Source organism: Annulohypoxylon maeteangense (genome assembly GCF_022496945.1).
Source record: "Annulohypoxylon maeteangense strain CBS 123835 unplaced genomic scaffold GGS22scaffold_5, whole genome shotgun sequence".
Taxonomy (NCBI): domain Eukaryota; kingdom Fungi; phylum Ascomycota; class Sordariomycetes; order Xylariales; family Hypoxylaceae; genus Annulohypoxylon; species Annulohypoxylon maeteangense.
The window spans coordinates 864800-889117 of NW_025953252.1; the positions used below are offsets into that span (position 1 = coordinate 864800).

The 24318-nt window shown below is 48.4% G+C and overlaps 8 protein-coding genes across 8 annotated transcripts; 2 read left to right on the forward strand and 6 right to left on the reverse strand.

Annotated features, from left to right (window-relative positions):
• Positions 1–6819: 6819 nt before the first annotated feature.
• GGS22DRAFT_116529 (uncharacterized protein) lies at positions 6820–7468 on the reverse strand. The gene is made up of 2 exons (XM_047958105.1): positions 7157–7468; positions 6820–7098 (listed from the first exon to the last, which is right to left on the reverse strand). Exons 1-2 carry the CDS (start codon positions 7207–7209, stop codon positions 6894–6896), a joined length of 258 nt encoding a protein of 85 aa, XP_047820522.1. The 5' UTR covers positions 7210–7468; the 3' UTR covers positions 6820–6893.
• Positions 7469–9148: 1680 nt separating this feature from the next.
• GGS22DRAFT_186763 (carbohydrate-binding module family 52 protein) lies at positions 9149–11988 on the reverse strand (the record flags this gene model as incomplete). Its single annotated transcript, XM_047964496.1, has 5 exons — positions 9149–9225; positions 9279–11136; positions 11204–11423; positions 11478–11572; positions 11626–11988. The coding sequence occupies 5 exons, from the start codon at positions 11986–11988 to the stop codon at positions 9149–9151; spliced, it is 2613 nt and encodes an 870-aa protein (XP_047820523.1).
• Positions 11989–12349: 361 nt separating this feature from the next.
• Positions 12350–13463, reverse strand: GGS22DRAFT_158458 (uncharacterized protein). The gene has a single exon (XM_047960644.1). It carries the CDS (start codon positions 13263–13265, stop codon positions 12504–12506), a length of 762 nt encoding a protein of 253 aa, XP_047820524.1. The 5' UTR covers positions 13266–13463; the 3' UTR covers positions 12350–12503.
• A 15-nt stretch (positions 13464–13478) lies between these two features.
• On the forward strand, positions 13479–14828 carry GGS22DRAFT_116568 (Vps51/Vps67-domain-containing protein). Its single transcript, XM_047958106.1, has 2 exons — positions 13479–14235; positions 14333–14828. The coding sequence occupies exons 1-2, from the start codon at positions 13732–13734 to the stop codon at positions 14738–14740; spliced, it is 912 nt and encodes a 303-aa protein (XP_047820525.1). The 5' UTR covers positions 13479–13731; the 3' UTR covers positions 14741–14828.
• Positions 14637–16302, reverse strand: GGS22DRAFT_116572 (NGG1p interacting factor 3). The gene is made up of 4 exons (XM_047958107.1): positions 15970–16302; positions 15852–15895; positions 15656–15796; positions 14637–15587 (listed from the first exon to the last, which is right to left on the reverse strand). The coding sequence occupies exons 1-4, from the start codon at positions 16251–16253 to the stop codon at positions 14917–14919; spliced, it is 1140 nt and encodes a 379-aa protein (XP_047820526.1). The 5' UTR covers positions 16254–16302; the 3' UTR covers positions 14637–14916.
• Positions 16303–16518: 216 nt separating this feature from the next.
• On the forward strand, positions 16519–17241 carry GGS22DRAFT_116579 (bola-like protein). The gene is made up of 2 exons (XM_047958108.1): positions 16519–16769; positions 16937–17241. The coding sequence occupies exons 1-2, from the start codon at positions 16679–16681 to the stop codon at positions 17173–17175; spliced, it is 330 nt and encodes a 109-aa protein (XP_047820527.1). The 5' UTR covers positions 16519–16678; the 3' UTR covers positions 17176–17241.
• A 451-nt stretch (positions 17242–17692) lies between these two features.
• On the reverse strand, positions 17693–20455 carry GGS22DRAFT_116591 (Adaptor protein complex beta subunit). Its single transcript, XM_047958109.1, has 4 exons — positions 20004–20455; positions 19309–19946; positions 18516–19261; positions 17693–18458 (listed from the first exon to the last, which is right to left on the reverse strand). The coding sequence occupies exons 1-4, from the start codon at positions 20234–20236 to the stop codon at positions 17856–17858; spliced, it is 2220 nt and encodes a 739-aa protein (XP_047820528.1). The 5' UTR covers positions 20237–20455; the 3' UTR covers positions 17693–17855.
• Positions 20456–20990: 535 nt separating this feature from the next.
• Positions 20991–22962, reverse strand: GGS22DRAFT_116597 (uncharacterized protein). The gene is made up of 2 exons (XM_047958110.1): positions 22505–22962; positions 20991–22431 (listed from the first exon to the last, which is right to left on the reverse strand). The coding sequence occupies exons 1-2, from the start codon at positions 22697–22699 to the stop codon at positions 21103–21105; spliced, it is 1524 nt and encodes a 507-aa protein (XP_047820529.1). The 5' UTR covers positions 22700–22962; the 3' UTR covers positions 20991–21102.
• Positions 22963–24318: the final 1356 nt, after the last annotated feature.

The window sequence follows — 24318 nt, forward strand, 5'->3', positions numbered from 1 at the left end:
TCATGATATGCGCGGCATCCGAACATACGTACAGACTTATATAAGTCTCAGGTTAATTGACGTGGGATGGGATGCGGCCGGACGGCAGGTTTCTCTCTCTTCTTTTTTTTTTTTGGCTTTAGTGGGGAGGACTTCGGGGCCGGATTAGGTAAGATGGAGATGGTGGGTTGGTGGGATGAGCAGGTCGGAATGTACTGGTGTACCCCGGCCGTCGTGCGTTTTGGGGGGTTTGGGTTGGGTTGGGTTGGGTGTGAGAGAATGGATTAGAGCTTGTGCCGGTTGTACGGCGTGTTCGGTTACGTTACATGGAAGATGAGGCAAGTAGGTAAAATACTACGATGCGAGCAATTGCGTTTGTTCTGTGTGGACGGCGGTCCGGCGTGCGTCCGAGAGGATATGTAGGTTGATGACAGAGGCACATTGGTGGGTTTCAGGTACCCGGGGAATAGGTTGGTGTAGGGCTGCTGGGGTATGAATGTACCTAGGGCATGTATGACTGACATGAGGCAGGTACCAGTTGACGTGCGCCTCTCCGCCGCCGCGCCGCCACATGCCGGCAGAGGGAAAATTCCCATTCGACGGATCTGGGCGGCACAGGGGTTGGGGTTGGGGTTCGAGTTCGGAGTTGGGAACTTGTGTAGGTAAGTAGGTACGATATCGAAGGGAGACGGAGCTGACTGGTTGGTTGGAAACGGATGCCCAGTCCGGTTGGTGGGCTGAATGAAAAAAAGAATCTGCAGAAGAAAGAAAGGAAGAAAAATAAGGCTTGCAAGGTGAGGCGACGTGCATGCGTGCTGCATCGTACGTATAGCTACTTACGGCACCGCAGCACCTGGAGGCGAGGCACAGCACAGCAGTCAAAATATGCTGGTGAGATTAGGCGCGATGCTTGCATGGTTGCTTTAGACGTTTCTATGCAGGCTGGCTTGTCTGGGCAGGCAAACACGGTTACATCAGATATTAGACTAAGCCCTATCGTTTATTCTACCACTGTTAAGCGATGCATCGCCTTGGCACGCGTTTAATCTTTGAGAACACAGTATATACGATACAGACCACGGACAGCTGACCACGGAACGGGACTTGCTGCCCATATTAGGTGCTTAGTCCGCAACTCGAGGGATCGAGAAAGTAGTAAGTGCAATGGTCCTCTGCATATAAAACTTCATGATCGAAGATCTTAGACGATATCGATATATCTCTGCATTGGACTTCCATTTTTGTTACTACCGTGGTTGAGTTAGAGGATCGCTTGAAGCTCGTATAGGACTGAAGTGGGTCTCCGGAAGCCCCTTTTTTCAGAATCGGTGTAAGATGTTTGTCCCCAAAAAGCCCAAAAAGTAGGAGAGATCATGAAAATAGTTACAAGCCGGAGACAAAATCTTATCTCAACTGCCACATGTACGTTTTAGAAAGATAATAGGTAATTTAAACCGGTGTGGCGTAAAGGACCCTGAAATCACTCATGCAGGCCTTTCTCTAACCCCGGACATCTAGAGAGTATCTGAGTATCATCTCCACTCAAGGAGATATTCGCGAATATAACGCCGAAGTCAACTCTGAACTCTAGTTATTTAACAATCCTTCATCGGGACCGAGTGAAATGTATGTAAGTGACGTGTCATATTCTCTAGGTAGTTACTGGCTTAGAGTAGGAGTTCTTGGGTAGAGGCTATGTGTAAGCCAAAGGTAAGCTAGTGGTAAGCTTCAAGATACTCAAAATAACAGAATTCGCAAAAGCCACTCAATCTTGTTGTCTTACTTGTCTGTTCAAGGAACGCAAATAGCTTCGTGGCCGGTACAGGGATGGTAATATTGTAGAAAGTCCATTTTACACGATATCAAAATTACACAGAAGGAAATCTAGTGGTACAATCATAGCCCATATTAACCAGACACTTTCTATTTGTGTGGATGTGAGAACCTTATTTCGAGAATATTGCTTTGTTCTCTCAACTAATCCAAATCTATGTAGATATGCTCTTAAAGGCATAGTTGTATTGTAGTAGAATTCCAACATTGGGGAATGTTACTCTATGCGCTTACTCTGCCCTACGAGGCCTAAAACTGCATTTTCGCGCCTGTGTACGTAATCGAGCCACGAGGATGGTAATTATGATACATCGTGGCTGTTGTTTGAACTACGGCTTATTGCAAAAATGAATATACGTATAATTGGTTCCGTAAGGAGATCTTGAAGTCTTCTCCTAAACCTACAAGCTATGATCTAGAGATAATATCTAATCCATCGGCAACTAGGATATTGCTAACGCAACACCCAACCTGAAAATATCCGTAATTATAGTGGTTATTATCCCGTTTCTGCGAGTTTAGCTAGATAACATTCACTTTGGCCTCAACTCATTACTATCTAGAGACAAATCCCCGGAGTACTGGGCATCTACATAGCAACTGTAGTTTTGATTCGAACTAATCGGGCCGTCCTTGGCAAAGTAACCAGTTGATACCAAACATCCGGTTTCATACTCAGATAAATGGGCATTTTCACGGAAACTTCAACTCCGCTCTCGCTAACGAAGTCTATATCATGACAATCCAAGTGCATGGTTAAGGCTTACACCCTTTCCCCTCATTTTTGACTCTACCCCTTCAGATTTCCCCAGAACTAATAGTCCTATGTATTTTGCGGGTTAGCTTGTCTATGTTGGAGTCGTGTAAAATATCATGATAGTGGCATCATCGAACAAGGACTATCTGCGTGGCTGCTGACGCGGTGAAGGTAGGCCATACACCGGCCCCTATTTTTCGGAAGGCATTCCCTATTAGTCTAGGCAGATAGCTAGAACCACGGAGAAGTCGTCACCATCTACATGCAACCAAGGAAACGATGCTCCTTTCTAACATCACGTCGCAAACTATTTCCCTTTGTGAATATCACCCCCTTATGACTGTCATAAAGTGTCTCTCCAAGGGGCAACGTATCTTATGAGGTAATTACAGCCTTCAAGAGACTACATCCAGCCTCGGCTCGAACCCTTGTTTTGGGGGAAAAGGCTTACCAACAACAGCCTTCCGACTATCAGATCATTGACTTAGACGCCTCTGACATAAAGCTTTAATCTACGGAGCCTCTCCCGACACGCTCACCGCGTCTAGGTAGGTACGTAGCCGGATTCTTACATATGCCTTAGCCATATGCGTTTCCCGGAAGATCCAACGTAAGGGTTTCGGAGTCGGTCTCAGCATTTTAAATCCTATATCCGTCCAATCCAACGTGCCCCATGGAGATAATCGGCCGCCGTGCCCTACACTCGCAGATACAGGCGCGGCGAGGTGAGGAAAAATTACCAAGTGAAGTGGTATCCCGCGGTTAGACTAAGCTTTAGGCCAACTGAGTCAGTTTAACCGCGAGTGCCCGTTGGGCTTCCCCTATAGGTTCCCGTAGGCGCGACCGTTGCCGTGGGATACTATTACCGGTAAGGCGCGGCTCGCCTCATGCGTCTAATCGATATTACGCAGCGCGGGACCAACACACCTACCCAATGTGTATGTATGTGCAGGTACCGCGCCGTCTGGCGATTACGTACGTACTTAAAAAGCTATTCTGGAAGCACGTAAGCGGCAGAGTCGCGTTCCTCGGCATCTGTGTACCTAGGTAAGTAAGCAGGTAGGTACTTGTGGACGTCGCACGGGAGGGGCACCGCTATTAGGTGACGCTGACAGGATGATGGGTCAACTAGCATCGGCGCATAAGCGCGACATACCGTACATAGGTGGGTAGGTAGGTGCAAGATTTGCCTAGGTACCTGATCGATAGATAGGTAGACCGGACGTGCCGACGGCAGATAACCGAGAGGGGGAATGGTAGGGTCGCGTCGGGAGCAATGAACAAAACTTCTAGACCATCTAATAAAGCGACTTCACAAATCACGCGCGTTCTGCAACCTCGGGAGTGTGAGAGCGCGACTAGGTAAGGTATGAGATTTATTTCGAGGACTGCCCTAAATTTCTTGGTGTGCGGAAGGAGCAGCCGTGGGGGAGCTGGAATGGGGCCGGTGGCGTTTGCGGGAGTGTAGATACTTGCGCGGGGCTCGCACGGGGTAAGAACTAGCCCGTTTGCACTATAAAACGTGGGCGGGTGTTTCCCACATTCGGCATCGGTCAAGAACGTTCTTGCCGTTGGCGGTAAGAACGCGGCGTTCGTGGGCGTTGGTGGGGGAGGCAGTGCCGGGGACCATTTTCTTGTTGTTTGCAGATAGGTACCTACCTAGGGAGGTGTGAATTCCGGGTTATTTTTACCTGGAAACTTTCGGGAAGGAGTTTCGAGCGATCGGGCACATATGCAGAGTTGATTTTGCGGCGCATGTCGACACGAGGAAGTGCCAGCTAATGAGATAAGCAGGTTTTTGATGTACAGATGACGGTTACGAACCTTTTTCGGACATGCTGGTTCGAGTCCTTCGAGACAATTGAATGTCGTAGCAGTTCGGTTCGATGAAGTACCGGGCTACCCTTGCAATTCCCGGGTATTTGCATCCTTACCACGTGGTGGTGTAGGGATTAGAGGCCAGGGCTCCCTATTTTTCGGGACTCGGATTGAAAACGTGGGCATTAATCATCATGTGTCCGGTGTGTGACGACGTCGGTGCAAAGGAGAATAGTTATGTATGCACATGTGATAGATGCCTTGGAAAAACAGCAGGGTTCCATATCACACACATCAATCGCTGAGGCGTTGGCGTATCATCTATGTATGTTCTTGGCATTCTAGATTTGGATTGGTGCCGCACATAGTATAGGTTAGGTAGGTACCTACTGTCGACCTATCACCGTCTGATGGATATAGGTAGGTAAGTAGCCCTAGCACTTACTACGTAGGTATGCAATGTAGTGTTCCTAGCATTAGGAGGTACATAAAAGGCACAAAATACATAATATATGTATCAGGACGCCCCGTAAGATTTCCTACCAAGTCTTCCGTATCTCTTGCGTGTCAGGTGCAGGTGTGTGTGTGCTGTTCTGCGCGAACATGACAGCATAAGTGATCGCCATAGCAGACTCTAAAAACGTCGTTTTAAGCGCTAGGATTTAGGTCGATTCGTACCACAAAGTCCTAGTAGTGACACCTTCTAGAAAGAGGGGCAGCGCCGCTCGTCGCAAGGTTTCACCGTTGCTGTGACGTCGCTGTGGGAGATGCGCGAAATATTCTGTGCTTTGTGCGTAATGCGTCCAAGCGGTGACCTCTCAAGCGGTTGAAAGGGGTATGTGTATGTGCATGTATGTACGGATCAGTCTGGTAGAAGGTAGGTACCTAGGTAGCTAGGTAGGCATGCCTAAGGTTTGACAAGTTGAGCAGATCCTCAGCTCACAAGTCCGGACGAGATAATCATTTCTCAGTATAGCTACTAGGTACATCGACCTGACGCATGGCATGGCCGCCACGTGCTCATCCCTGTACGGTGCATTGACGCGTACCGAAATGAGTGCGGGAAGGGTCTCCAGGGGTCTCATTCGTCATTTCTCAACCTGTCAGGGACCGGAGCCCCTGATGGTTCAATTCATTCGTCAGTAATTAGAGATCAATGAATTATTAGTATGTTACAGGTCGGAGTCACCTCCTAAGTAACCTGGTCTCGTGTTGCATACGCTGCACGTTGCACCGCTCTAGTGTAGCGATGCATTCGAAGCTCTCCGATAGTTCTTTGTCGTTTTCAAGGCCTCGAATGGGTGAGCGTGGATTGTAAAAAAACCGTACTACTTAATTTAGGCATTTATATCCGAGGTGAAATTTTTATCAGGTAGGTAAGCAATCTATCGTCCATATGGCGGGGTGGACGAAAACGGCAGGAGAAAGGATGCCGTCCTTTTCCACCAGCCAAAATAGTAAAATTTTTATATTGCAAGTTGTTGAAGAAGGCTGAAATAGAAATGTAACACCTTCCTATGTGAATGTTATGGGATGCGTGTCTAAGCTTCAGGGGCGCAGAAAGAGCCGCATAGCTACTTTCTTCCAAGGGCTATGCTGAATGGCCTCTCTTTCTGCTTTGCTGACGAGACGTTTTTTTGGGGCGCGGGGAAAATGGATCCCGCTACTGGACCGAACCGCGCAGGTGTAGTTCAGTGGTTACAATGCACCGGTCTCCCCGATTGACCGATGCGTAGGGAATTGAAAAGTGCCAAGTCGCGCTACGAACCGCCATAAGCCCCTGGCTTGAGGTCCGAGCCAAGTAAGAATGATGGGTCCTGATCTAGACAGATCAACTCTAATCCTCCTTGCCGTGCGTGGGGGAAGCAGGGTATCTAGGATAACGGGAGTCTCCCGGCGGGGAAGCCCCGACATGAAAGTCCCGACGAGAAAGTGAGAGGGTCCTAGCCGAAGTCTTGAAGGAATGTCATGGCAGCTCCTGGTTCCATCCAACATGTACAAATACATTCGCGGTTGTATCATATTGCCTACTACCGATCACACGATGCTACACTTAAAGGGGGAATGGATGAGGTACAATTGCATTAATCTGCTAAAACGGATACCTAGTAGGTAATAGTCCACCCATGGAGACATCCTCCTAATACCTAATCGCCCGAGATGAAAATTGTCGTACACATTAAAGAAATCTATATGACCTCAAGTGTCAAAAAAAAACTACCTAGGCAGTTATACATGCCAAGAAAAGAAGCGTTCGCGTTATACATGAAATCATGGGGGTGCTGTGCCGTAGGACCAGAATGTCTGTCCGCAATTGGGAAGACAGGGAAGACAAGGGTTGATGGAGACCTGCTCTGATACACTGAAAGAAGATTTGACATAATCTTGTTGCAGTCTCATGTCGGTTAGATTGGACGAAATTAAATCCGTCCAGTATGTGGCCTAGGCCAACGTAAATGTCGTTGATTCATCATTGACGTGACAGCATGGCCGCTTTTTAGAACCATTAACTGCCATTGGTAGTTGTCGAGCTGTTAATAGTCGCCGTGAGAGCGGCAACTGTCATTTCCAGGCTCGCTTGGTGATCGGAAGTGGTAGCTGTACCGTAAAGACGGTCGGTAAAGTTGTCCGTGCCTTGCTGTGAGACAGAAGCCAGACGGTCAGTCCGCATGCGACTTGCATCTTCGGCGGTCGTAGTTGTTGATGAGTGACTAGATAGGATTTAAATCAGTAAGAAATTAGGTGGATTAGTTGGTGAATGTGACTAACGGGCCGGATGTGCAACTGCTCAAGTTGACTCCTACGGAAGATGTGCTAGGCATTTTGAATAGAGAAAGTGGATATGACGGAGCGGAGCTTGTTAAGGTCCAAAAGTGTTATATCGGGACGCGGGCCGAAGGCGTAGGAAGAAGCGGGACAAGTTAATAGTAAAGAATTGGAAGGGATTGTAAAAGACGGGGTGGCTTGATGTTCCTGATATCTTTCAAGTTCAAGCTCATATGGTTAAGGAGAGTCTTTTGGATGTCGTGGAATTGAGCGGGATAGAGACGTCAAGATAGATGGCGAAAGCTCATATTTATAAAAGTATGGTTCATACCTAGGTGGTCTACTCCGGAGAGATCGCCCCAGTCTTAACCGCAACCTGCGGCCCCGAGGAACTGAATAACGAATATTGTTAACGATCTACTAGAGCAGGTACGCATCTTTGGGACCCATACCTATCCATGATCGACTGAATGCTTGTTGGGGGAGGTATTCCGGTTGTCTTGCTGCAAGACAAGGTAGGTGGTCTATACAAGAAAGGAATCGAACATGCCCTGTAGAGAGACAATCCTTGTATGTGTGGAATGGTCCAGATTTAGGAATCGCCGTAACAGGTTGAACTAATCAGCTGAGATCGATGTTCCGGGAGCAAATTAAGACGTCGATTGAATTGACGAAATCGTTATCAGGGGACCAGAGGGGTGGCCAGGGGAGTGATATGCATAGGTATACGTATTTGGTTCAAGGTACCTATAGTTGCTCAAATAAGATATACCAGTGCCGAGCGAAGATAATTTAGCAATGCCAGATACTTCGTAGAAATAGAGAGTGAGTGGGGAGGGTGTCTCGTTAGAAGGCCGATGAACGTTAAGAAGTATTCATGTAGCTTTGGGGGTCAAGTAAAGTAAGATGAACCTACTAGGTAATCATCTGTAGGCTGCACCATTTGTGGTTCGGAAAGAAAGCAACTGCAGGAGGCGGCGTGGTTCGCCAAGCCAAGGCGTCTCTTGTGTTCTCAGCCTTATTCCAGGAACAAGGGGTTACTTAACAAGGTACCCTTCTCGAAACCACCTGGGCACCCTCGGGACTCGCAAAATTCATTAGGGCTTATCCAGCTTCTCCAGTTAGGTCTTCGATGAATTGAAATCCGGTGGTGGTCCTGGAAGGGAAAAGTCATCCCCCAGTGCCTAAGTAAGTGCTTACTTTGTTTTTCTTAGTCGCCTCAAAATAGTAGTATACCTGAAACAACTCTAGGTCATTACTTGGCAAGATGATGAGATAAGTGCAAATAGGTACGTATGCTGGTGAGATTACCTAGAAATTTGTCCCGACAACCCCGTATAAAATAATTCACGGTTGACTGAAACATGCAAGCAACCCCATTGAAACGTTCATAATTAAGAATGAGCGACGATTTTCCAGGCGTATTTTGGACCTATTCGTGTCCAAGGTCGGTCTAAGGTGACATCGGGGGGTATTGTCCTGCCCAAAGATGTGGCCTCGGTTGTGGCCAAATTGTCAGCATACTAAAAGGAATTTATTTAACTTGCAGACGCTGCGGACACACAGCTGGGTAGAAGCTGGGATGGTCGAACTCCCAACCCCTGTATTATTTCTCGATTACTTTCGCTTCTCAAATTGTGCAATCCAACACTAAAAATTTTGGATTCATACATATTTACCTACTAGGTAGATAGTTTATCTTTTTAAGGTGTAATTATCCTGAAATTTCAACATTAGCTATGCCACATGACGAGAATTGTGGTTGAACTCCACCCGTATGCAGTTCTAGTTCTTTTCGCTGTTTATGAAATGAGATGTAATTTATGTTGTTGAGCATATTGATGCACGAGACCTCGATTGGGTCTCATGCATCGGCTACCTCTTAAGACGCCTGGCTAGTGTGCGAACTTGAAGGACGGAAAGAAATGATAACATACCTTGCAGGGGTTCATGTCAACATTATGGTCACCACGTCAGAGACCCCTAACTTTCGGTCTAGGAAACCCTGGAATACGCATTGTTTCTCTTTACTGCCAAGAACGTCAGGCTCCAAAGTTGGCGAATATCACTTTCTATCATACGAGTTAGCTAGTTGCCTGCGATCGCTTGGGGAGTTATGACGAACCAACTGGGCTCTGTCCTTCCGGGGGTGACAGGGCTCCCATAGGTGTGTAATGAAAGCTGCCGTCTTGGTAGGTCCAACTCCAGACTTCACTGCTTAAGTGCTCACGATTGGCATCGATTAGGTCCCATAGATGATTGTACGCTTCAAGAACACGTCCGTGTAGCACAGTCGAAGTACAAAACGCCAGTTTCTCGAATTCGCACCGACCGAGCTGCTTCTCCAACCCTGCAGCCATCATGGCAAGTTGCCAACCCCAGACGACCGTGCCATGATATGCGGTCTCTGCGAATTCTCTTACGTCGACAGATCCCTCTCCGTATGCCGGGTTTGAAACCACCAATCCGACAGCCGTAGAAAGACCGAGAGGAAAGGGACGCAGTATGTTGTCGGCCACCTGAGAAAGAAAAGCCGAGAGTTGGGTCTGGTCGGTGCCGTTGAGAAGGAAGAGCCGGAAGCAATCATCCGTGTTCATGACCCTCACGATAGGTTCACGGCTTTTGCCATCAAGGGCTAGACCGTGAAACACGACCGGCGAGTTCAAATCAGAAAATTTGACATCACCTGGAAATCCCGACACTTTGATGTAGTCCTTGATGAGACCTTGAGCCTTTTCTGCTGTTATATTAACTTGGAAGAAAGAAAGCGTATTGTCTTCCCAAACTACAGCACGCTTGCCGGCCACCGTTTCCCAGTCGACATGCGAAGGGAAGAAACCATTATTCGATAACGATGCGATCGATCTGAGCGCCGCAGGGACTAGGGCTGTGTTCACGTCGTACGGTATACGGCCTCCGCCTAACCCATTACCACTATCACGCCACTGTCCCACTGCTTGACCCTTATTGAGATGAATGAGGTTCTCCTTCACGGGAGATTGCTCGAAGCCGGCGGTCAACTTCATGATCTTCTCCGCAGTCGCTAGAATAAGATTTTCATAACCCAGTCCACGATTTCCGGGGAGGACTGATGCTTTTCTAGCAAAGAATATGTCCCGACGAGTTCTTCCGATGGCGGAATTGACGAAATATTCATTCATGGCAATTAAAAGGAAGAAATCGGTATCAATCATCTTGTAATCGCACGAGGGGTCTGTGCTGTCAATGCCTTGCTGTTCGTTCAATATCGAAGCGTAGTCGCCGATAGTCTCTTCATGACATACAGTGCCATCTTTTGCGTTGATACGCTCAACGGCCGCCTCTAGAATAGCCTCCACCGCTCCACCATCCCCCTCGCTAAGGATAGGCTGCAGGAGAAGAAGCGAGATTAGACTATCACGCCCAAAATATGTTAGGAATCTCCAAGCACCGGCAAGTAATTTCGTACTATAGGAGAGGAAGGTAAGAGACTTGACGTCCTCTTCATTTTGCGAGATTAAAGATTTGGAGGCGGAGTTAATTACGTCCATCGTTCCGAGCTGGTCAAGTTGAGGATAGTTGGACCATGCATTAAAGATGTACGAGCCGTTTTGAAAGTGAGGATGGCCATCCTGAATAGAGATTGATGTCTGATTAAGGCTGTGGAATGTCAAGAATGTCTCTGTCGTCTTGTCGAGCCACTGCCGATTGAGCTGGATGCCTCCATCGGGCAGTTGCTGAGTCTTAATCGCATCCTGGATCTTAGGCGAAAGGGTACTTGGACCTTCTATAAACTCCCTTATGGTCCTGATGCTCCCCAAAATGGCCAGGTCAAGTATTGCCGACGAGTTAAGGGTTAGGACGCCAGTCACGCCGCCGACAAGCGGATTTAAGGTGCGATTTGTGCGGGCAATGTTCTCAAGCCCTATGCCGAGCGTTCCGTTGAGACCATTTACGGGCGAGAAATAAGCCACAATGCCACTGTTCCCAGCAGGCCAAGCAATCTAAGTCGTGTCAGTAACACTGCTGGTTTATATTGATCGAGTGAGCTAATTGGGTCATAGTTCTCACAAGAAGTCTCGGATTAATGATCTTGGGATCACTATTAGCAAGAGGGCTTGTTATGACGACATGGCTTGCACTACTGCAGTCGGAAATGAAGTAATTCTCATAAGGAGGATCACTTAGGTGGAGATAATTAGGTGTACACGCCTCCCGATTAGTGTCTTGAGCTGGGGGTTTTCCGCCCGAGTCGGGGGTCTGAACCTGAACCAACTTTCTATTATTGCAACTTTGAATTATTATTAATAGAGATCAGAAAGCCATTGCCAACAAAGAAACTTACGAAAAGTCGTGAGGTAAATAGCAATCATTACCACACTTCAATGTGCGCTTTTTATCAATGACCGGACACAAGGAATTACCTTGGTAGCATGTATGCTTTTATCATTAGAAACGGCCTAGATAGGGTCCGGGGTATAAATTGGACTCACGTCGTTAATTGAGTATCTTGAATTACCACATGGCAATAAATCGTCATTGATAATAGGAGTGGATGGGTGTTTGCGAGGCAATAATATTGCTAACAGTAGTCCTGCCAGTATGGTAACGAAGATAATGAGCTGACATGACCTATTCCTCCTTGAGTCGTTGTAATGACGGTTCCATGCTGCTATCGCTGGCCGCCCGGGAGCTGAGCGTGGAGTGGGCTCGATAGTTTCAAGCTGAATACTTAGCGGATCGTCTTCTAGCAAAGCCCTGTCGTCATCGCGCGTCCGGCGATTGTTGCTGGCTTGTTGAAATATGGAGCCTACGATAGGTACCTTCAAAAGACCTGGGTATTGTCTTGTAGACATATTCTTAGATCAGACTTCGCGCACTGTTGCTGACGGTAACGGCAACTCATGAGACTTAGATTGAGCGACGCGTCATTAATGTAGGCAGTACTGGAGATCGTATCTCGTAAATGGAAGTACGGTATGTTGAAGAATTAATTGGGCGACACGAAGGATCATTACAGATATTAGGTAATGCATGAGTAGTACAATGTAGAAGGGTTGTTGGAAGGTTGAAGTTCAGTTCAACGCTGACTGCGCTAATAGCGCGTCAAAACGGAAATTACGGAAGTCGGGTCCACTAAAAATAGCCGCCCCGGATCCGATTTTCAGGTACAGCAGGAGCCCCCTAGAGATCCCTACACAGTATCCCGAATTTTATGCAAAATATCCCTTTATGTATTGTACTTAGAAATTCTGTACCTGTAATAATAAGTCTCTACATATCCTTATGAAGCTATACTCCATCCCACAAGAACCCCTCCATAATCCTCACCACAACCCCAAGTAACCCAGACAATAGGTAGGTAAATATCTCACCCCCTCACATCAGCACCAACAGCCTCCTTCAACCTCGCCAACCGCCCCTCCACCCACGCCTTCTGCCACGCCTCCACCTTTCCCCCGAGCACAACACACGTCGTCGGCTCAAGCAACAAGACGCCCCTCGCAACAACCGCACCCCTCTTCACCATAATCTTCTCGCCGATATTAAGCGAGCCGACACCAATCCGATCCACGCGCTTCAGCTCCATCGCGTGCGCCTTCTGGCCCCTGCAATCCTGCAGCACGAGCCGGTGCGTCGCGCCCTTCGACGCGGCCGCCGCGCTCGCGATGCTAGCGTTGAGCGCGGCGTCCCTACCCGTCGCGGTCTGCGTCGCGCTGACCGAGCCGTCGTCTTCCTCTTCCCCGTCGTTGCCCGTCGGTAGCCGGATGATCTCGCGACCGCGGGTCTGTTCGCCGCGCGCTATGGCCTCGATCTCCTCTACCTGCTCCCACTTGCTCTTGGACAAGTTGTCGATGTCCAGGACCTGGACGGGGACGTCGCGGGATAGCTTGGTCTCCTTGATCTCCGGATTACCTAAGTTTGGCGGGAACGCGGGACCGGGGGCCTCGAAGAGGGTCGGGTTGGTTAGGTCCGCGGCGAGGAGACGGGTTTTCACGGTCGCGACTAGGGCGGGGAGCGGAGGGAGCGGGTTCCGGTTCGGTAGAGCGCTTTGGATCCATGCTAGTGATGGGACGGGTAGACCTTGACTTTGCAGGCTGGCGCGGATTTGCGCTGGTAGGTCTGCGCTCATGGTGATAGATGTTCTCTAGTAACCTTGTATATGCAAGCCCTCATTTTCCTTAAGGTTCGCGTATATGCATAAAGAGGTTTGTGTTTAAGATTGATGAGGTTAATTTAAACTATAGCTCGTAAAGTTACGATTTAACGAACTACCGAATCTAGATAGACCCTTGAAAAGTGACGTACGATGGAAATTCGAAATATCCCGTGGAAGGTGTTACCTGGCAATCTCGCCTGGCAGCGGATGATAGCTTCCGCCACAGTGGCTTCGCGCGCTATGATCGCCGGGAGATCTGCCACTAATGCACTAAAGCCTCACTAATCCTCACCTGGTCAGCTAGCCTGACCCTAAATCTGTAATCTGTACTTTGTAAACTTCCAGCAACATCATCGCGACGATACTCCTATATTCTCCTAGCTGCTTACGTAAAAAGTCGTTATTATCATTATCGGAGACATCCACCGTCTACGACAAAATGTCCACGATAGCCACTCCCCGCGACCCCCCGCGGCGCGTGCCCTCGTACCAAGGCACGACGCCAACATCGTCCACGCGGCCCAGCCTCGACGCATCGCGGTCACCCATCGGCTCGCCCAAGCTCACAGGGAGTCCCAACCTCTCCGCCTCCGCCGCGCCTCCGACCGCCCCCGGATCGAAAAGCAATCGCGCAGCCCTGCGCGCATACTACAACCTAAAGAAGCAAGCGGCGCCCGTGGTCGAAGTGACGGATCCGTTCGGCGAGACCTCGGGCGGGCCGCAGCACGAGCAGTACTCTGAAGTGGCGCCGAGCGAGATGGATAAGCCGGACTTCGACGCCGAGTCCTTTGTGAAGAAGGCGCTGGCTGAGAATGGCATGGAAGAGCTGTTGAGATTATACACGCGGGTGTTGGGGGAGACGAGGGCGCTGGATGCGGAGAAGAAGGCGTTGGTTTACGATAATTACAGCAAGTTGATTACGGCTACGGAGACGATACGGAAGGTTGGTGTCTTTTTTTCTTTTACTCTTGTTTCACATGGCTTGATTGGGATGGATTGGATATACTAGAGGGATGTCGAGGTGCTGATGACCAATGAAGATGCGAACGAATATGGACCCATTGAACCCGATGGCTTCTACGCTTGACCCGGCGATTGCCCAGATATACTCGCAAGCCTCGGCGATACGAGATTCGTTACGAAAGTCGGTCCCCCCACCCGATGCGGCTAGGACTGCGGCGGAGGAGGCACGAAAGCGAAAAGCGCGGACGAAACAACTTGCCACTGAAGTTTTAGACGCCCCAGATAAGATACGAGCACTCGTCAACGAAGGACGGTTAGAGGATGCAAGACAAGCGTGGAAGATGCCGCGGAGGCTTCTATTGGTATGGAAAGAGCAAGGCGTCGGTGGCATTGACGTCGATGCGTGCATAGAGGATGGCGATGCAGCTCTCAAAGGCGAGCCGAGTAAAGGAAACTGGCGAGACGTGAATGGGAACGATTCGTGATTATTGGATATTCATAACTGGTGCAGCTGGTGATACCCCAATCATCAAGGCCCGTGGTCTCCCATCGCCATCCCCTGGATTATCTCGGCAAATTGAGTAAATCTTCACCAGCGTTACATGATTGTCATCTCAATTACCACAATATCGATGCACTCGGCAGGTCCCGGCCCAAAACTCTAAGCCAAATCCCTAACGTCAATCACTTCATACGGGTCGCGGTCCGCCTTACTGACGATGATGCGAGTATTTCCAAACGCCGTGGTCTCCAATTCAACTTCGAGCATCGGTTTCAGTCTCGTCTCTAGGTACTTCCGTTCGGAGTTGCTGTGGAACACGGTCACCACAATTTGGCCGAGCTGCGTGTGTCTAAGCGCGTAATGATGGGCCATCTCGCCCGTGACCAGGACCTGCGCATCGGTATCCTTCAGCACATCTGCGCCAGAGCCCGCACAGACGGCCACCTTGGAGATTTCTTGCGTGCTGGTGAGACCCTTCAGGGATGGCGGTAGGGCTACCATTATGTAACGCTGGTTGCCTATGCCTGCAGAGAGACGTTTTAGGAGAGTTTGCAGGTTGATGGGCCGGCCTAGTTCGACCGTTCGTCCATATCCGGTATATTCATGTCCTTCAGGTAGCGGTCGGGAGATAGGCTGAACTACCGTACGCTTGGCCTGATGTTCTCCGTCTAGAAGAATGTCACAAAGCCAGTCATTCAACCCTCCACTGGCCGCATCCATAGCCGTGTGGGGACAGTAGACCGAAATTCTCTCGGCAATTAGGCGCAACAGGAGAGTTTGCATTGGGTCTTTAGTAGTAAGAGATTTCAGGGGTCTGAAGATGACCGGGTCTGTACAACATTGGTTAACGATAATATGATCTGACCCGGTATATGTGGTGGTGAGGCGCAATTCATACGGTAGCAAACGATCATATTAGCGCGCTCTTTCAGAGCCTCATCGACAACAGCCGACGTCAGGTCATTCGTTAGAAGAACTGTGCCACCAACCTCCTTTTCAATTTTCGCCGACGGCGGCGACGGCGCTTGTCCAAGTAGTACTACGTCGGCGTTAGTTTCATAAGTGATAGTATAGATCATATAGGCTTGTCCTACATCCCGTATTATCCCATGCGCTATCCGCGAGCTCTTCCGGGAAGCTATACGCAGCTAATATTAGCCTAACCAGTGTATGATATATGTAACATATAAGGGGTCGACAATGACTACTGACAGTATTTTCATCGCCGTAACCACCGCATCAGTCAGAGAGGTTGGGGGTGGTGCCGCCATGATTTTAGATGTGCTAAAGCCACGCTCCTGTAGTATGAACGTGCGACGAGCCTTGAAGCTCTGTGTTTGCCCTCGCAGTACAAGGTTATAACTTCCACCAATGTTTGTGAAGTTAGATATCGACTTTGCTCCCTTTATATTATAAGTATAGGTACGAGAAGGCGAGCAGAGTGAGATGTGCTTCGGTAAAATCTTAAGACTATTAGGCTGTCGATAGAAGACCATCGTATTCGGAGCCTACCGTCTCTTCTAAATACGTCACTTGGCATTCACCAACCAGCAAGTTCAGATAAATTGAGAGACAGTATAGCTTATCTTATCGCAACACGCAACCACAGCCACTAGATGAAGAGTTGACACGGGCCACATCCAGCTTCCGCCTCAACAGCTTCAGCCACTTATCCCCACACCCCACACCCCACTTACCCTCCATCGTCGGAGTTGAGTCTCGATTACCAACCGAGATCTTATTTCATCATCGCGGGGCAATCGTCCCTTGTTATCCCCTTTTTAAGACACGGCATCTCGCGATTCAACAAACTCGACGATCCGATTCTTCCTTCCTTCTGCCATTGTGCATGCGCAACCACGGTTAATCCATACATCGACAAGATAGATTTCCCCACGTGCAACACCTCAAATCGCACAAGATGAGCGAATCCACGATAACCGAGACGTCGCTCAAAGCGGCGCTCACCGAGCGCCTGCAGGCCGTTCACGTCGAAGTCACCGACATGTCCGGTACGTCGTTTTCCGCATTGTCATCCCACCTTCCTCCCCAATTTCTCCCCAGTATTTCCCATCCATGTATAATTCCCAAACCACACCCACAACCACAACCCCATCCCATCAACCCCCCCCCCCCCCCCTTCCTCACCAAACCAACACTAACCACCACCCCCAAACAGGAGGCTGCGGCCAATCCTTCACCTCACTAATCGTCTCCCCGACATTCACGGGCCTCAACAGCCTCAAACGCCACCGCGCAGTGAACGCCGCAATGAAGGACGAGATCGCGGCGATCCACGCGTGGAGCGCGAAGTGCCAGACGCCGCAGGAGTGGGAGCGCGACAGGGCGAGCCGTGGGACCGAGGGTCCGCCTTTGAATGGGACTGTGCAGGGGCGGGTTGAGGGTGTTGATGCTTGAGTTGCGCACGGTGGGATATCTAGTGGAAAAGAATGGCATGACGAGGCGAGGCGAGGAAACTGAGACGAATAGAATGGTGTGTGCGGGTTCGCTGTCGCCTAGGTAATTACGATGGATGGATGTTGAATCGCTTTACGAGACGTGTACGATACGGGTGGTGGATAGCTTGGCTTGGCTTAGGTCGCGATCTGGATTTGCAGTTGAGTGTCCACCTACAGAGCTGGATTTCGATACCATCGTTGGATGGACGTCATATGGACCAAATGCCCATTGTGTGGAGGACACGGACGAAGGAACGAGCAAGAGAGCTACAGGAATACCCCACGTAGGCGAAAAGGACTGCAAGACGGACATGACATTGATTTACAGAAGACGTGGATAGGTACACATAGCATTAAGCTTGGAAAGAAGTAATAGTCGGGAACCGTTCTTCACGTCATGATTTCTCATCTAATAAACTAAGCCATGGTCTCGTAGTCAATCAATCAAAGTACCAATATTTTAACTCTTCCGTAAGGGAACCTTTGCCCCTGACAGACAGACGCACCGTCAATATATTTCGACACCCTGCGCAGCTCACTCTATCGTAGATCCAATAGGTTATCCTCTCCTTTCTCTCGACCGCCATTAGCCTAGGGATTTGATGTCTCAGCTTGGTGGGGCATTTGGTCTCGTTTCGCCTAGAAGAGACCTAGTAGATCCTCATTGTTAGAAGTTTTCTGTTCTGTACTTGCGCTTCCGCTCGCATGACCGAGTTGCACCCCTGCGGGCGGAGGTTGGCTCGATCCGCTCAAGTCCAGCCCTCCAAACCCATTCATGATATCGTTGACGCCGCCGCCGCTGGCACCAGCAGCGCTGCTTTGAGGAGCTGGGGCATCGAAGAGACCCATCATATCTGCCATTCCGCCCGACGGAGCTCCGGCAGCCGGGCTTGCTACACGCTCCGGTGTAGCAGATGCCGAGTTCTGCTCTTGCGATGCTGGCGCTGCGCCATCGAAATCGATATCCAAGAGATTTTCGATGTTGTTCTGTGACTGCTGCCCGTTTTGGGCAGCACCGACCGATGCTGCGATAGGGTTCTCAGCTGCGTTCTGTCGCTGTTCCTGGATGGCTGCTCGTTGGATCTCGTCGGCGCCAAAGCGTCCTTTGCCAACAAACGACTCGGGGGGCTTGTGGTAGACTGATGCTAATGTCGATAGTTCGCCAAGAAGTTGCTCCAGTAAGGTTGCTGGCAAGCTTGTCATTGTTGTTGTGATGGCTGGCTTTGGTGATAGAATGATATTCTAAAGTTTATTAGCTTGGCAGCCAAGGAAAAAAGGGGGGAATTGGGAACACTATACCTTTGCAACATCGAGATCTCCTGACAGAAGTCGCCAATAGACATATGCTCGATCTCGAATATCCGGGTTGTCATTCTCTGCCGTCGCTGCTTGTAGAACCTTCTGCACTAATCCCTGATTGTTGCTTGGCTTTTTCAAAAATAACTTGACAACAGCCGTCAAAATCTGTAATTGTGTCTGTGTAAACTCTTCCATGAACCCCTCCACGAAGCTCGCCAATATCTCATCCGCGTTATTGATCTTTTCCGCGTATTCGCCGACAATCCATATCAGTGAGCCCCGTGCATCAGGTTCATCGAGTTCGTCGATGTGATTGCAGAGCGTCGGGATAACCCCTTCATAACCGGGATACTTCCGGAGAATATCCTTGATGACGACAATAACCTCTTGAACCACGTAGTTAACCTTGGTAGCAATTAGGTCTAGTAGCGCATTGACGCATTTTTCGCTTGCGCCCTCGATCTTGATCGCGACTTGCCCGATAGCCTTAACAGCTCTTCGAACAAAGTCCATATCCACTTCCAAGGCGTACTCCTTCAACTCGGCCAGTAGTTGTTCATAATTCTTCTCGTTTGCTATCCTCACCATGATCTCGAGTTTCTGAAGTTTGACATACGGAGGATCGTTATATTTGCAGAAAAATACTCTTAGTTCCTTGCTAAGAATATCGGGCTTAGCTTGCAAAAGGAGATCGATGTTCCGTAGCGCGACATATTGAACTTCAGGGGCGGATGCGACGAGGGTGACTATGCATGTTAGCAATATTCCCAGAAGGGGGGAACGGATTACTAACCTAGAGGAGGTGCCATCTTTTTCAGGTATTGTCTCACAAGATCGCCATTAATTAATCTCATGTGAATAAACACTACTTTGACAGCAGCAAGCACAACGCTTGGGTTGACATGTTGGAACTGTGGTGCTACTCTTTCACAGATGTGCTCCGACTCCTTCACATCTTGGGGTGGATAATCTGCCAATGTCGAAAGGATCGTCACCCTACCCCATTCAGTACACTCATTGAGCGCCATGAGTAACTTCTTGAGTGTCGCTGGTGTTATAACTAATGCCCTCGTCTCCGGTGCCGTCTCGGCTATCTCTGATAGTGCTTGCACCGAATTCGCAACAACCATGGGATTGGGGTCGCCGATCATCTCCTGGAGAATCTCTAGAAATCCGTTTTCTATACACATGGAAGGATTCAAATCGAAGAGCTTCGCGACACAGATAGCAGCTGTTTTTCGTACGTATGGTGACTCGTCTCGTAGTGTTTTCCTCAGGGGTTCTTCCATGTAGTCCACCATCTTATCTACTCGGATGCAGCCCATTGTCCTAATAGCAAGTGCTCGTATGAGAGGGTTCGGGTCTTCCGAATCTTGGACGAACGTGTTGACAGCGAGGATACACAAGTCGGGATGGGACTTCGCATAGTTCCTGTCATCCTCGTTAGTATATAGTTCTAGTAAACTTTCGGATATAATAGTTACTTACATGAGATAGAGGTAGACTAGCTTCTTTTGGTCGAGGTCACCAGTCGCGATATTCTTCAGGACATCTGGAAATAGTTGGGAGACATCTTTGCCTAACGTCATAGCCATAATAGTTTTCTGGATTGATTCTTTCCTCTCCCACGCATATTGAGATACCAGGCCGGCTCGCAACTCGAACGTCTCGCCCTTCCTAGGTACGGCGAAAGCGCCACGAATGCGACTGACCGCCGACATTTTGACGTTGAGGCTGGAGACTTATAAAGTGTGAGGGAAAGCGAAGGAACTCCGGGGAGAATAGGAGGCCCTTTCAGGGCTAATAACGGTATATTGAACCTCTTTCTTGTATAAGGTTTCGTTGTAGATATCCGTTTGTATCGTGTATAAAAAGTTGTCGGGTTAGGTGATGACACTTAACAGTTGAAAGTTGAAAGGACGGATGCCACCCATTCAAATCGACCCCTGGCCGTTTCTCGTTTACCTTTCAACCTTACAAGGAGGGTCCTGATATTCGTACCCGCTAAAGTTCACAAGCCACAAAATTTGTAATGCACTAGCCACAGTTTATGCATTATCCAAGATTTCCAACACTTGGTCCAAGCTCCTTGATTCTACTAGTACCTTTACCTCATTTATACGACGAGTTCAGCGAGTTAATCCAAGATGCAAAACTGTACTCTATAATTACACTTATAATTATAAGAATTTGCTTCGAAGATATTGAACGCTCAAAGCCTAGTATCACATGGTGAGTTAAGACAATTTACTTTGTCTTAGTATATTCTGATCCAATCCAGGCAAATTTCCCGAATCTCCGCCGACTATTCATCGAGGCAAGGTCAGATGACGAGGAGAGGGAAGTTTCACGTCGAGCTGTGAGTAGTACCATCTCTAGCTCATCTGAAAACGTTCACCATCACCTTGTATAAGTCAGCTAACGTACGGTAGTTTTACAATGCTGTCTTATTCATGGGCTCTGTCGCCGTCTTCAGTCTCGTAGCTCAGAAGATGAATGCTAGCAAATAGGGATATCTGGAACGTAATTTTTTACACTCATTAAAATCTCTTCGTGACATGTTTGAGAACTGCGCCTTGGTATCTCCCTAATCCGACTCACTATCACTGCCAAGGAAGGCCAAATCGGCCATCCGTTTAGACACTCGCGGGTTTGCCTTCACTTCGTCCTCATCCTCATTATCGTCGTCGTCTTTGACATCATCATCCCCGTCGTCTTCAATCTCTGCCTTGGAGGTTTTCTTCGTAGTTTTGCTCCTGGAGACACGACCACCGCTTCCGCTGCCCCAGTTGCGATTCATTTCGGTGACAGCTTCTAGATCCGCCATAAGCTCTCTCTTCTCCTTAATCTCCTTCGCCTTAGCTTCTGAAAAGCGACCCTCGATCCCTATGTCGCGAAGTAACCCCCTTAGGTGTCTGATCTTAGCTTTACTATCGTCGCCGTACTTTTTCAGCTCAATGCCCCAAATTTTGCGAATTCCGCACTTGAGTAACTGCCCTTGCAACTTCTTGATCTCCGTATCGTCCCCCGATACTTCCTTCGCCTGCTTTGGTTTCGATGCTCCCTTTGGCTCTTTAGCCTTGCGCTTTTTTGGAGGCGGATCGTCTATGACGGATGATAGTGAAGAGTCTGAGTCTTCAGCTTTTGCTGCTTTGCTATCCTCAACATCTACATCCTTCGGCTTAGTACTCTCGTCAGGTTCTTCAGGCTTAGGCGCCACTGCGACCTTTGCTTCCGGGCTGGACTCGGCCTTGGCATCATTGGTGTCTGACGCCGCTTCATCCTTCTCATCGACTGCTTCATCTTCGCTAGCAGGTTTTACTTTGGCGCGCTTAGGGGTAGGTTTCTTCGCAGGCGCTGCGCGTTTGCGCTTCTTGCTCACAGGCGAGTCTTCCAAGTCGCTAGCTTCCTCGTCTTGAACTTTCTTAGGTTTGCGACGGGGTGTAGCTTTCTTCGAGCCCTTCGCCTTCGCCTTCGCCTTTGACGTTGCCTTCTTCTTGGGCTCTTCCTCCGAGTCGCTTAGGTCGCTTAATTCAGACTCGGTCTCTTTTTTGTTGGTTTTAGGACGAGATGCTGACTTCTTCGCTTTAGTAGCCTTCGGCTCGTCCTCTGACGATCCAAGATCGCTCAATTCAGAGTCAGTGTCTTCTTTCTTAGCTGCCTTCTTCGTAGAAGCTTTCTTCGGCGCCTCCTCGGGTTCGCTCATGTCATCTAGGTCGCTAAGTTCTGATTCGGAGTCCTCCTTCTTGGACTTAGTTTTCTTAGGCGGCGCAGCTCGAGCGGCCTTCTTCTGGCGCTTTGGTATAGGAGATGGCTCGTCGCTCGATTGGCGCTTCACTCCATTCTTAGATTCAGACTTAGCCTTAGCTGCTGGGGAAGATTGTGGAGCTTCTGCCTCTTCGGCTAACAATTTAGACTATAAGATATGATATATAAGCGACCATGTACTATAAAAATAATTAGATAGTAGATATATTTTGCGCACTTACAACAAATTCCTTAATTATCTTCTTGCTTCGCGCGTCCCACTCCGATTCTTTAAAGAATCCTTTCTCCAGATCACCCTTCTCTTCGACGTACTGGCGAACATTGTTCACGGTCACATCATCCCAGCCTCGTTCATCGACGATGGAGCGAACACCGTCGCGGAGATCATTCTCAAGAGTTTTGGCGGATGGCGACATGGTATTGAACACAGAGAGGACTAGAACAATGGGGCAATAGGACAATGGATAGGTGGTGTTGATTAATGCCTTATCGCGTAGGACATCACACTACCTAGTAGGTTATGTGCCGAATGAAGACTTATTGACTCCTAAGTAAGTAGCTATCTAACATTGGCTAAAAATGCCTATGCAGGTATGTACCTAGATAGATGGGATTTTTGATACGGCGTTGGCGCGTCTTGAAGGAATTAGGTCGCGTGGTAGTAGGCGAAGGCTGTATGTGACTCGTGAGTGGATGAGGGATGAGTGATGAGTGGAGAAATTGAATCTAGTGGGACGATTAGGTTAAGTTGGACAACCGGATCCAAGACAAGGTCCTGCTCCACACTTTCAAGCCAATTGACCAATTAAACCCAGGTTGAGTCTCAAAGCCAAGACTTACCAATCCGATATATACATAAATAACCTAAAGAAATATTTTTGCTTGTATCTAGGAATACTCAATTAGAATGTTATTATTTCCTTAGGGGGGTTCTTCCTAATCAACGATATGGCGCATTTTACATTACGGTGATCAGACTCCATTCCAGTGAGGTCGGTTGATATTTTCCCACTCGAAGCTTTTACTCTACTATATACCTAGGTAGGTAGGTACGGACAATCCAACTCTCAGTGAGGTCTAAATATCCGTTGTTTAGAATATCGTTCCTATTCCAAAGCATGCTACATACTAGGTAATATAGTTACAAATGAGGCAGCCTTCTGGTGTAGGAGTCAGAACCGCAACTATCATCTCTACGTATTCCACGACAATTTGTTGAAGATCAAGAAATATGATATTGGCTACAATGAAGAATATGTTGTCTTCGTTATTCGCTGTTTCTATTGTAGGTAGGTACCCTCAGGATTCATCAGCATCAACACTTTTCAGAGAGCCTACCTTATCCTTCAAAAAGGGGATATCCCTGTTATGGCCGATTACATATGTCTGCCGTGCAGATCATTTGAAGATTCTTAGTACCAAATAGGTACCTAGTACCTAATAAACAAGGCTCTCCTTAAGAACCTCCCAGGTACGAATCAACCACAACCATCCACTATTAAACACTTCATCATGACAACTCAACGACTAATAACGCATCTCTTTTAGGGGGGTGACTACTAAGTTCATATTACGAAAAGGTATCATATACAACGGACATATCTAGGAAATGATGTACCATCATACATTTTCCTTTTTCAAACACTTAGTCGATAAATGATTGGCTGGTCACTTCGTGCATGAGAGCTGAATGTGATAGATCATGTCCTTGTGGCGGCTATTCTACACCAACGGATCGGGACGCTGCCGACGCTGCCTACCTGAGTAGGTACCTACCTAGTTTGCATTCTAGGTACCTGTGATCTATCATATGTTGAACACGTGTAGGTGTCTACCTGAAGGAAAAAGAACAGTCAAATGTGTTTTCGTTCCCAAATATCTAAAACTGAAATTATAACTCGTCTATAGGTAGTGTTTATGCAATATCACCATCACTTCTTGATGCCTGAAGAGTATAAAAAAACAATTAGGTAGTCAGGTGTCGAGCGAGCAAGATCCAATTTGGCATTAACATTCACATTCCCTGTCGTTTTCT